Here is a 13,527-nt window from a genome sequence, read left to right as displayed (position 1 = left end):
TCGAATTCCGATTGGCTGATAGAAATTAAGGTAGGAAAAATCTGATTAGCTGATTGAATCAGCCAATCAGATTCAAGTTCAATCAGATTGGCTGATCCAATCAGCCAATCAGATTGAGCTCGCATTCTATTGGCTGTTCCGATTAGCCAATAGAATGCAAGCTCAATCTGATTGGCTGATTGGATCAGCCAATCAGATTTTTCCTACCTTAATTCCGATTGGCTGATAGAATCCTATCAGCCAATCGGAATTTGAGGGACGCCATCTTGGAAGACATCATTTAAAGGAACCTTCATTCAGCGAGTAGATGTCGGTAGAAGAGGATGGATCCGCGTCTGCTGGAAGAAGATGGCTCCGCTCCGCTCCGGATGGATGAATATAGAAGATGCCTCTTGGATGAAGATGTCGACCGTTCCGGATGTCCTCTTCTGCCCGGATAGGATGAAGACTTATGCTGCTCCGGATGTCTTCTTTTGGTCCATCGGTGCTCGGCTGGGTGAAGACGACACAAGGTAGGGAGATCTTCAGGGGGGTAGTGTTAGGTTTATTTAAGGGGGGTTTGGGTTAGAGTAGGGGTATGTGGGTGGTGAGTTGTAATGTTGGGGGGTGGTATTGTGGGTTTTTTACAGGCAAAAGAGCTGATTTCTTTGGGGCATGCCCCGCAAAAAGCCCTTTTAAGGGCTGGTAAGGTTATAGAGCTGTTAAATTTTTTAATTTAGATTAGGGTAGGGAATTTTTTTATTTTGGGGGGGCTGTTATTTTATTAGGGGGCTTAGAGTAGGTGTAATTAGCTTAACATTCTTGTAATCTTTTTTTATTTTTTGTAATTTAGTGTTTGGTTTTTTTTGTAATTTAGTTTAGTTTATTTAATTGTAGGTAATTGTAGTTAATTGATTTAATTTATTTATTGATAGTGTAGTGTTAGGTTTAATTGTAACTTAGGTTAGGATTTATTTTACAGGTAATTTTGTAATTATTTTAACTAGGTAGCTATTAAATAGTAAATAACTATTTAATAGCTATTCTACCTAGTTAAAATAAGTACAAAGTTGCCGGTAAATTAAATATAAATTCTAAAATAGCTACAATATAATTAATCGTTATATTGTAGCTATATTAGGGTTTATTTTACAGGTAAGTATTTAGCTTTAAATAGGATTCATTTATTTAATAAGAGTTAATTTATTTTGTTAGAATAAAATTAGATTTAACTTATGGGGGTGTTAGGGTTAGGGTTAGACTTAGCTTTAGGGGTTAATACATTTATTAGAGTAGCAGCGAGGTCCGGTCGGCAGATTAGGGGTTAATACTTGAAGTTAGGTGTCGGTGATGTTAGGGAGGGCAGATTAGGGGTTAATACTATTTATTATAGGGTTTTTGAGGCGGGAGTGAGGCGGTTTAGGGGTTAATACATTTATTAGAGTAGTGGTGAGATCCGGTCAGAAGATTAGGGGTTAATAAGTGTAGGTAAGGTAGCAGCGACATTGGGGGTGGCAGATTAGGGGTTAATAAATATTATGCAGGTGTCGGAGATGTTAGGGGCAGCAGATTAGGGGTTTATAGGTATAATGTAGGTGGCGGCGGTGTGCTGTCGGCAGATTAGGGGTTAAAAAAATGTATTAGAGTGGCAGCGATGTGGGGGGACCTCGGTTTAGAGGTACATAGGTAGTTTATGGGTGTTAGTGTACTTTAGAGCACAGTAGTTAAGAGCTTTATAAACCGGCGTTAGCCCAGAAAGCTCTTAACTACTGACTTTTTCCTGCGGATGGAGTCTTGTAGGTAGAGGCTCTACCGCTCACTTCAGCCAAGACTCTAAATACCGGCGTTAGGAAGATCCCATTGAAAATATAGGATACGCAATTTGCATAAGGGGATCTGTGGTATGGAAAAGTCGCGGCTTGGAAGTGAGCGTTAGACCCTTTCCTGACTAACTCTAAATACCAGCGGGCGGTAAAAAGCAGCGTTAGGACCCCTTAACGCTGCTTTTGACGGCTAACGCAGAACTCTAAATCTAGGCGATAGTTTTTACATTAAAGGGACATTAAACGACTGAGCACAGTTACACAAGAATAGTAACTACTCACTGTGGGCCAGATTACAAGTGGTGTGCTAATAATTGTATAGGACACTATAAGCAATAACGCTGGACTGTGCTAACATTAGCGTGCAACTTGATATTACAAGTCCATGATAAATGCCATTTACCAGAGAACGGTTAGTGTAGCCGACATTCTAATACAGCCTATACTTTCAATGGAGATTGTGACCACCATAAGGGCTAGATTACTAGTGGAGCACTTTTTGCTCTTGCGTTAACTTCAGTAGACAAAGGGCTTTTTAGTACGCAAACATTTGAAAAATGTTTGCAAAAAAACAAAACTACTAACACCCATACTCGCGCGCTAACCCAATCGCATTTTTTCAAGTGCTCTAAACCCGACATGAAACATTAATATTTCACATTCCAATGTTCTTCACACAGAAGAATATGTTCTTTTTATTCTTAAATAAATATTTCTATATATCCAATGTTTTTTTGGTAAAATATATATCTCTATCTATCTATCTCTCATCTATCTATCTATCTATCTATCTATCTATCTATCTCTCTCTTGATATATATATTTTATATATATATATATATATATACAGTATATATATATATGCAATATATATCTATATATATTCATATAGATATACTGCATAGGTAAAGATATATAATTTACAAAATACAATTGCTGTGAAAAGCATTACTGGGCTAAAAAGTTGCACCCAGGTGGTAAATCGCCATAGAACAGGCTAACAATGTTATTGAGCCAGTTGTTCGTTCCTGTGAGTGCACTTCTCTCTGTATGTATATATATATATATATATATATATATATATATATATATATACATATATATATATATATAAAGAAATATCTGTTTAAAAATAAAAATATTTGTTGTGATGAAATGTAAAGTATTCCTAATGCATCTTCGGCTTGAGCACAGTTTAGGGTTAGAACGCAAGCGATTACTATTAATGCTTTTTGTAGCGTGCCCTATAGAAGTCTATGGGGAGGAGGAGTTTGCGTGGTCATGATATCCAAAGTCCGGAAGTTAGCACGCCTGTGTTTTTCGTTAGTGCTCTAACTTTTTAGTTTAAACTTGTAATATGTGCGCTAATCCAGGCTAGCTTATTGTTTGTTTTGATCGTAGTTAGTACTCGAGTGAAAAAAAAACAATTAGCTTGCTGCTTGTAATCTGGTTCTGTGTTATTGCATGTCATTTTGTTCCTGCAGATCTTTTTCCAAATCAGATACTGAAGCTCTGCCTCTTCATACTGGGTGCTGCCATCAGGCAATCTCACACACTGTGACAGAAGCAGTGTGCATTTACATATCAATGAGGCTGTCAACTTTTTCACACTTGTATTATGTGCTTCAGGTTACTGTGCATGATACAGAGCAGGAGCTTTACATTTCTTTCATGTAATTGGCAAGAGTCCATAAGCTAGTGACGTATGGGATATACAATCCTACCAGGAGGGGCAAAGTTTCCCAAACCACAAAATGCCTATAAATACACCCCCCACCACACCCACAATTCAGTTTTACAAACTTTTCCTCCTATGGAGGTGGTGAAGTAAGTTTGTGCTAAGATTTCTACGTTGATATGCGCTTCTCAGCATTGTTGAAGCCTGATTCCTCTGAGTACAGCGAATGTCAGAGGGACGTGAAGGGAGTATCACTTATTGAATAGGATGATTTCCCTAACGGGGGTCTATTTCATAGGTACTATGTTATCGGTCGTAGAGATTCATCTCCTACCTCCCTTTTCAGATCAACGATATACTCTCAATTTACCATTACCTCTACTAATAACTGTTTTAGTACTGGTTTGGCTATCTGCTATATGTGGATGGGTGACTTTTTGATAAATATGTTTTTAATTACATAAGACACCTCAGCTATGGTTTGGCACTTTATGTATTTATATAAAGTTCTAAATATATGTATTGTACTTATATTTGCCATGAGTCAGGTTCATGTATTTCCATCAGCAGACTGTCAGTTTCATATTTGGGGAATTTAAACATTTCAAGAAATGTATTTCTTACCTGGGGTTTTAGTCTTTTTTTCAATTGACTACTTCTTGCTATTGCGGGTATTAGGCCTGCGGGTGCGTGAAATGCTAAACTTTATTGCGTCATTCTTGTGGCGAAAATTTTTTTGGCGCGGAAAAAGACGTTTATGACACAACTTCGTCATTTCCGGCATCATACGTAATACCGAGACCTTTCACATGGCGGCGTCATTAGTGACGCGAGTGTGTCATTTCCGGTTATTTTTGGTGCCAAAAAAGTTTACGTTACGTTGTGCGTCATACTTGGCGCCAAATTTTTTTTTCATTATTTCAATACCCTATTGATGTTTGCCTCTTGCTTTTTTTTCTCTATCAGAGGCCTATGCTTTTGCATTTTTTCCCATTCCTGAAACTGTCATATAAGGAAATAGATAATTTTGCTTTATATGTTGTTTTTTCTCTTACATTGAGCAAGATGTCCCAATCTGATCCTGCCTCAGAAGTTTCTGCTGGAACATTGCTGCCTGACATCGGTTCTACCAAAGCTAAGTGCATTTGTTGTAAAAGTGTAGAAATTATTCCACCAAATGTCGTTTGTAATAGTTGTCATGATAAACTTTTACATGCAGATAGTGTTTCCATCAGTAATAGTACATTGCCATTTGCAGTTCCTTCAACTTCTAATGTACATGATATACCTGTAAATTTTAAAGAATTTGTTTCTGATTCTATTTTGAAGGCTTTGTCTGCATTTCCACGTCTTTTAAAACTTCTCATTTAGCTGATGAAATTTCAAATGACCAGCAACATAATAATTTATCCTCTTCTGATGAGGATCTATCTGATTCAGAAGATCCTTCCTCAGACATTGACACTGACAAATCTACTTATTTATTTAAAATAGAGTATATGCGTTCTTTATTAAAAGAAGTGTTAATTACTTTGGATATTGAGGTAACCAGTCCTATTGACGTTCAGTCTAATAAATGTTTAAATGCTGTTTTTAAACCTCCCGTGGTTTCCCCAGGGGTTTTTCTTATTCCTGAGGCTATTTCTGATATGATTTCTAGGGAATGGAATAAGCCAGGTACTTCTTTTATTCCTTCTTCAAGGTTTAAAAAATTGTATCCTTTACCAGCTAAATCTATAGAGTTTTGGGAAAAAATCCCCAAAGTTGATGGGGCTATTTCTACTCTTGCTAAACATACCACTATTCCTATGGAAGATAATACTTCCTTTAAGGATCCTTTAGATAGGAAGCTTGAATCCTATCTAAGGAAGGCCTATTTATATTCAGGTCATCTTCTCAGACCTGCTATTTCTTTGGCTGATGTTGCGGCTGCCTCAACTTTTTGGTTGGAGAATTTAGCGCAACGAGAATTGGATCCTGACATATCTAGCATTACTCGCTTACTGCAACATGCTAATAATTTTATTTGTGATGCCATTTTTGATATTATCAAAATTGATGTTAGATCCATGTCTTTAGCTGTATTAGCTAGAAGAGCTTTGTGGCTTAAATCTTGGAATGCTGATATGACATCTAAATCTAGATTACTATCTCTTTCTTTCCAACAAACAAAGGTGGAACAGCACCAAAGGACAGGAGTGCAGGTGTAGACAGGTGAACTGCCACTTCACCAAAAGGATATCCAAAACAAAGACGGTGTCCACAGCTCTCCAATGTTAAAATAAATCTTTATTTAGGACATATAAGTGCAACGTTTCGAGGTTAACACCTCTTAATCATGCATAGGCTGACACATTACTGAAACAACTTTTATACCTGTTGATTTGGCACCACAGGGCCCACAACTTGAAAAAATGTAACACTAGCGACACCTGCTGACATATATTTACATTACAATAAAAACATTCTATATATATATATATACACATACTTAAAATAAAATGTTGATGTGACAAATATAGCATACAATTTTATATTGTAAGGAAATTTCTTTGTTAGTTAACCCCTTAATGACCCCAATGTACCCTGTATGTCACTGGTCGTTAAGGGTTTTTTCAGGACATGATAGCACAAGTCTAGCAAGAACACGCTATTAATGCCCTCCCTCCAGCAGGCTTTGTGGAATAGAGCAGTCTCAACGCTGGTGGCAAGACTGCGCTTTAAAACAATCAAGTCCCAAAAAAAGGCCAGTGAAATACAGGGTACGTCGCTGGTCCTTAAGGGGTTAATGATTTCCTACATTAACATTTGTTTTTGATGCTTGGGTCCATCCAAGACCCCTAGTGGAATCCCTCCCAAAGAGTCAGTTACTTTGAGTGAGAAGAATAGTCAGTAGTGAACAAAAATGTATTCAACGCATAGATGAAATGGCAGACAAATTTATAGAAAGAGGCTACCCAAATAAACTCATTGAAGAAAAAAAAGAGTGAGGTATTAAAGCACGACAATAGGAAAAATGTCTCTAAACAAAAAGAGAACAGGATGGTTTTCATTTCCCAGTACAGTCACTTTAGTAAGGAGATCACGAAAAGTATAAGAAAGCATTGGCACATACTAAGTGACTGTAATGAGAAAATACCTATTTTTAAGAATCCACCTTTAATGGCTCACAGATGTGTAAAAAACTTGAGAGACCATTTGGTCAAGTCTGATGTGGGCCCTAGTAAAGGCAACATTCAAACATACATAGGTAGTAAAAATTATGGCACATACCCATGCTTAAACTGCATGAGTTGTAGTTCCATAATTAAAGGGAAATCTTTTTACCACCCACACAATGGTACTAGATATGACATCAAAGGCTTCTATACATGTGATACTACCCATTTAGTATATTTAATAAAGTGTCCTTGTTCTTTTATTTACCTAGGTGAGACCACCCGTAAGGTAAAAGACAGGATGAGCCAACATCACTCCAATATACGTTGTAAAAATAAGGAAGCTCCTGTATCTAGCCATTTCATTGAGAAAGGCCATAACATTAGCCAAATGAGATGGCAAGTCATTGACCACATAAAAGTACAAAGAAATGGTCAAGATAGAGAAATACTATTGAAACAAAAAGAATCTTGGTGGATTTACAAGTTAGATACTATGGCCCTTAGGGGTCTCAACAGAGAATTAGACATGTCTGTTTACTTATAACAATTGTTAACCATAAGAATAACCTACTATGACAATACATGTCTCAATTCTTATGTTGATTAAATAGTTTAATTTTCATTTTATTCCCTTATCCATCAAACTTAGTTTTCAAATTAAATTAATTTTTTTCTTTTTAAACTTGACAATCCCCATAAAATATCTAATTGTCTATGTATAAAACTCACTCCTAAAGTCTAATATGTATATACATTATTACTGTTCACAAAAATTAAGGGAAATGAAACAGAACCAAAAAATTGTCTCTTTAAGTGATTGACTTATTATACAATATAAATGGTTAATACATATAAAGTGAATTTTTTCTGTGTATAACATGAATCTTCTACATATACAATGAATTTTCCCATATATAATGAATTTAATACAATGAGTTTCATAATAAATTGTTCCAAATTTCCTAAATTTTTTCCATATACCTAGGTAGGTATCTAATCAATTTAATAATAGTCAAATACTATGAACTTGCAAGCATCAAAAACAAATGTTAATGTAGGAAATCATTAACTAACAAAGAAATTTCCTTATCATATAAAATTGTATGCTATATTTGTCACATCAACATTTTATTTTAAGTATGTGTATATATATATAGAATGCTTTTATTGTAATGTAAATATATGTCAGCAGGTGTCGCTAGTGTTACATTTTTTCAAGTTGTGGGCCCTGTGGCGCCAAATCAACAGGTATAAAAGTCGTTTCAGTAATGTTTCAGCCTATGCATGATTAAGAGGTGTTAACCTCGAAACGTTGCACTTATATGTCCTAAATAAAGATTTCTTTTAACATTGGAGAGCTCTGGACACCCTCTTTGTTTTGGATCTCTTTCTTTCCAAGGTAATCGTTTATTTTGTTCTTAGTTGGATTCTATTATTTCAACTATCACTGGAGGAAAAGGAGTTTTTTTGCCTCAGGATAAAAAACCTAAGGGTAAATCTAAGGCTTCTAACCGTTTTTGTTCCTTTCGTCAGAATAAGGAACAAAAACTCAATCCTCCTCCCAAGGAATCTGCTTCCAGTTGGAAGCCTTCCTCAAATTGGAATAAATCCAAGCCATTTAGGAAACCAAAGTCTGCCCCTAAGTCCGCATGAAGGTGCGGCCCTCATTCCAGCTCAGCTGGTAGGGGGCAGATTAAGGTTTTTCAAGGATTTTTGGATAAAATCTGTCCAAAATCATTCAGAGCATTGTCTCTCAAGGGTATCGAATATAATTCAAAGTAAGACCTCCTGTGAGAAGATTTTTTTGTAGACAATTGGGAGGCGGATTATCTCAGCCACCAGACTTTACATCCAGGGGAGTGGTCTCTGCATCCGGATGTGTTTTCTCAGTTTGTTCAGATGTGGGGTCTTCCAGAGATAGATCTCATGGCCTCTCATCTAAACAAGAAACTTCCCAGATACCTGTCCAGGTCCAGGGATGTTCAGACGGAAGCAGTGGATGCACTGACACTTCCTTGGTGTTATCATCCTGCTTACATCTTCCAGCCTCTAGTTCTCCTTCCAAGACTGATCTCCAAAATCATCATGGAATAGTCTTTGTGTTGCTGGTGGCTGCAGCATGGCCACACAGGTTTTGGTATGGGGATCTGGTGCAGATGTCCAGTTGCCCACCTTGGCCACTTCCGTTACGGCCGGACCTACTATCTCAAGGTCCGTTTTTCCATAAGGATCTCAAATCATTAAATTTGAAGGTGTGGAAATTGAATGCTTAGTTCTAAGTCATAGAGGTTTCTCTGACTCAGTGATTAATACTATGTTACAAGCTCGTAAATCTGTCTCTAGAAAGATTTATTATAGAGTTTGGAAGACTTACATTTCATGGTGTTCTTCTCATAAATTCTCCTGGCATTCTTTTAGAATTCCTAGAATTTTACAGTTCCTTAAGGATGGTTTGGATAAGGGTTTGTCTGCAAGTTCCTTGAAAGGACAAATCTCCGCTCTTTCTGTTTTATTTCACAGAAAGATTGCTATACTTCCTGATATTCACTGTTTTGTACAGGCTTTAGTTCGTATTAAGCCTGTGATTAAATCAATTTCTCCTCCTTGGAGTCTTAATTTGGTTCTGAAGGCGTTACAGGCTCCTCCATTTGAGCCTATGCATTCTTTGGACATTAAACTACTTTCTTGGAAAGTGTTGTTCCTTTTGGCTATCTCTTCTGCTAGAAGAGTTTCTGAGCTATCTGCTCTTTCTTGTGAGTCTCCTTTTCTGATTTTTCATCAGGATAAGGCAGTTTTGCGGACTTCTTTTCAATTTTTACCTAAGGTTGTGAATTCTAACAACATTAGTAGAGAAATTGTTGCCCATTCCTTATGTCCTAATCCTAAGAATTCTTTGGAGAGATCCTTACATTCTTTGGATGTGGTAAGAGCTTTGAAATATTATGTGGAAGCTACTAAAGATTTCAGGAAGACTTCTAGTCTATTTGTTTTATTTTATGGTCTTAAGAAAGGTGAGAAGGCTTTTGCTAGTTCCTTGGCTTCTTGGTTGAAACTTATTTGGAGTCAGGTCAGGCCCCGCCTCAGAGAATTACAACTCATTCTACTAGATCAGTTTCCACTTCATGTGCTTTTAAGAATGAAGCTTCAGTTGATCAGATTTGCAAAGCGGCGACTTGGTCCTCTTTGCATACATTTACTAAATTCTACCGTTTTGAAGTATTTGCTTCTTCGGAAGCAGTTTTTGGTAGAAAAGTTCTTCAGGCAGCAGTTTCAGTTTTATTCTTCTGATTTTGATTTAAGTTTTTTTCTTTCAAAGATGAAATAAACTTATTTTTGTTTTGGGTTGTGGATTAATTTTTTCAGCGGAATATGGCTGTTTTTATTTTTATTCCCTCCCTCTCTAGTGACTCTTGAGTGGAAGACTCCACATCTTGGGTATTGATATCCCATATGTCACTAGCTCATGGACTCTTGCCAATTACATGAAAGAAAACATAATTTATGTAAGAACTTACCTGATAAATTCATTTCTTTCATATTGACAAGAGTCCATGAGGCCCACCCTTTATATGGTGGTTATGATTTTTTGTATAAAACACAATTATTTCCAAATTTCCTTTGTTGATCCTTTCTACTCCTTTCTTTATCACCCCACTGCTTGGCTATTCGTTAAACTGAATTGTGGGTGTGGTGAGGGGTGTATTTATAGGCATTTTGAGGTTTTGGAAACTTTGCCCCTCCTGGTAGGATTGTATATCCCATATGTCACTAGCTCATGGACTCTTGCCAATATGAAAGAAATGAATTTATCAGGTAAGTTCTTACATAAATTATGTTTTTTCAAATGGCTGCATTGCTCTATATTCGTGCTCAGTGCTTTTGCAAATATATTTTGTGTAACTAAACTGTGTAAAAATGCAAAAAAAAGTAATGCTCACAATGTATCATACACACTACCTCCAAGCAAATGATACAGTTGTCAAAAAGTGGGCAATATTGATCTTTTAGTGTGCACTGCTTTGTCACAGGCTGTCAAAATACCTAAGCTCCAAGATTGCGGCACAGAGTATGAAGAGGTGGAGCTTCAGTATCTGGCACCTTTAAAGGGACATTAAACATTATTTAATTTGTCCTCTTTTACTGTAATTCCATTCTGACATTGTGAGCGTTTCAGTTCCTGTCAGAAATGGAAGTGCAGAACACTGTTATATCCCACACAGCTATTGGCTGCACACTCTAGTGACCTATTTATAACTGTCCTGTCCCTAATTGGCCACAGCAGAGAAGGTAACCTAAGTTACAACATGGAAGCACCCATTGTTTTATAGACACTATGGGGCCTATCTATCAAGCTCCGAATAGAACTTGAGGGCCCGTGTTTCTGGCGAGCCTGCAGGCTCGCCAGAAACAGCAGTTATGAAGCAGTGGTCTAAAGACTGCTGCTCCATAACCATGTCTGCGAGCTCTGAGCAGGCGGACAGACATCGCCGGAATTCAACACGATCGAGTACGATCGGGTTGATTGAAACCCCCCTGCTGGCAGACGATTGGCCATGAGTCTGCAGGGGGTGGCATTGCACCACAGCTCTTGTGAGCTGCTGGTGCAATGCTGAATACGGAAAGCGTATTGCTCTCCGCATTCAGCAATGTCTGTCGAACCTGATCCGCACTGTCGGATCAGGTCCTACAGACATTTCATAAATAGGCCTCTAAAACTTTACACTTATTTCGTCAATATTTAAACAGCTAATGAAACTTTAAAAAATACATCTACATGTTATTCTCAGACTTATCTTTTCTTTGAATGCATCATTCTGTCTTGCATTTATTTAATGTTTAATGTCCCTTTAAGCTATTAAAACAGGAAAACTGATTTGAAAAGAGTTGCAGGAACAGTAAGTAATCCAATATTGTGGTATCTTTTGCAGTTTAGTTGAACACTTTAATGCCCCTTTAATAGAGGAGCTATAGAGAGTGGTTATAATAACAGTAAGGGAGGAACTACAGGTGGATGTTATAGGAGCAAGAAGGGAGTTGTATACAAAACTATGTTCAAAACTTTTATGGGAGTATCTCTCCAGTATCTTACAGCCTAATAGTTCCTTCCCAATAGGGTGAAATAAATGTTTATACTAAATAAATGTGTATTTGTCTCTTTTTACAGAACGGCATAAATGAAGAAGCTCCTTTTGCACGCTACCCTCCCAAGTAGTTCAGTTGATGGACGTTAATCAGTGAATTGTAATCTACAGAACCTGTTCTAAAAGAATACTCTCCAGTGTTTCTGTAATATATATATATTTTATAATTAAACCGTAGGTAACTTAAGCATAAGCGGTGCAGATTAATGGAAAGAGATACATTCATACATACTGTACATACGCAAAGCAGTTTGGCTTATTAGCAAACACATTTATACACAATGCTGTAGAGTAGACACAGTTATATAAAGACGTGCATTAATACACACTCCCATAAACAGACCATTGTTTAGTAAATGCTTTCATAGGATAAAATAGCAATATAGTGTTCCAGTTCTGAAGCTAACTGTTCAAGGAACTATCTAGTTCTTTTTACACTGTACATCTTATACCCTAATAGCTCCCTCAACCTTTCGTGAACCTTTATGATAAGATTTGAAATAGTTAGTTTTATCTCATCCATAGAGAGAAATCGCACAAAATCTTTGGGGTCTTTTTTGTGCATTATTTTGTAAATTATGTATCTCCCCCTCACATCCGGAACCTGCATAGGGATATAAATAGCTCACAAGGTAAAGTTTGACTTTCAAAAATTCTTTGAGGAACCTCACAGTACTGACTAGACTTCGTAGATAATCTCACCAGAGCGAACAGCTTTAAATCATTGGGCCCCCAGTGACATAAAAATATCTAGTCCCTGTGTTATCCTTGGTAGTACATTTCTCTAAATTTACCAATGGTAGAACTTCATCTAAAGTTGCTCAACGCTATTCAAATCTTTTAATTAAATAAAGCTTCTCCGTAAATCTCACTCACCTTTGTATTTGTTAATAGATGGCTCTCATTTATTTGAAATTGAATTTAAAAAATTGAGACACTTTAAATAATGTTTCAGTCTTAGGGCCCAATTTTATAAAGCTCTGTGCTCAGGCACGATTAGGATTGTCAACCCTCCCATGTTTACTGTGTTCTCCTGCATTTAATACATTTTCCCCTGTCACACAGCTCCCGTATTATGCCTCTTCCTAGTCCTCAATCTCTTGTGTTGTGGTGGGTTCAGCACAACCAAGAGTATTGACTCAGCAGCAACTGACTAGTTAATGATTTCTCAAGTGTCAAGGGACATAATTTAGGGGCAGATAGCTCAGCTCTAGCTAATGTTATTTGCATTGATTGTTAGAATGGTTGTAAGGTGCTCAGTTGAAGTGTCCACTACTGTGATGGGTAGGTCCTATAAACAATAGAATTCAAGTAAGTGCTGGGTAGCCCCTGTTTATAGCAATAAAATCCCTGTGTGACCATGCACTGAATGAGAGCATTGTGTGTGGTGCTCAAACGTAGCTGATGGTACTGACAGTGAGTCAGGTACAGATGCAGATTAGTGATGCTGTTAGTTGTGGGCATGTTAAGCTGGCTGGTGAAGCAGAATGGACAAAAGCAGCAGGATGTCCTGCAGATGGTGACATGTGGTTTGCATTCTCTGTATATCAGGAAGCTCCTGCCCATGGAGGAGGCAAACATTAAGGTTTAAACCATCTATTCCGTCCTTCTTACTGACTAATACCCTTATCTAGTAAATAAGACACAACACCATTTGTTTGGGAGAAAGAACCGGTCACGGTTCACGTTTATTAAATAAACGCTTTAACTTGTGCCTAAGAGTCATTCCAATTACCCTTAGGCAC

General features: G+C 37.2%; 1 protein-coding gene across 1 annotated transcript in view; it reads left to right on the top strand.

Moving 5' to 3' along the window:
* Nucleotides 1-12,653, top strand: part of LOC128649593 (uncharacterized) — a 149,681-nt gene extending 137,028 nt beyond the window's left edge. Inside the window, exon 6 of the mRNA XM_053702949.1 lies at nucleotides 11,806-12,653. Coding sequence (XP_053558924.1) covers nucleotides 11,806-11,853 — 48 coding nt within the window. The 3' untranslated portion in view covers nucleotides 11,854-12,653. The remainder of the gene's footprint in view (nucleotides 1-11,805) is intronic.
* Nucleotides 12,654-13,527: the final 874 nt, after the last annotated feature.

Source organism: Bombina bombina, chromosome 2 (assembly GCF_027579735.1).
Source record: "Bombina bombina isolate aBomBom1 chromosome 2, aBomBom1.pri, whole genome shotgun sequence".
In the NCBI taxonomy this organism is placed as follows: Eukaryota; Metazoa; Chordata; class Amphibia; order Anura; family Bombinatoridae; genus Bombina; species Bombina bombina.
Note: the sequence above shows the minus strand (reverse complement) of the source record. Positions and strands in the feature narration are given on the sequence as shown.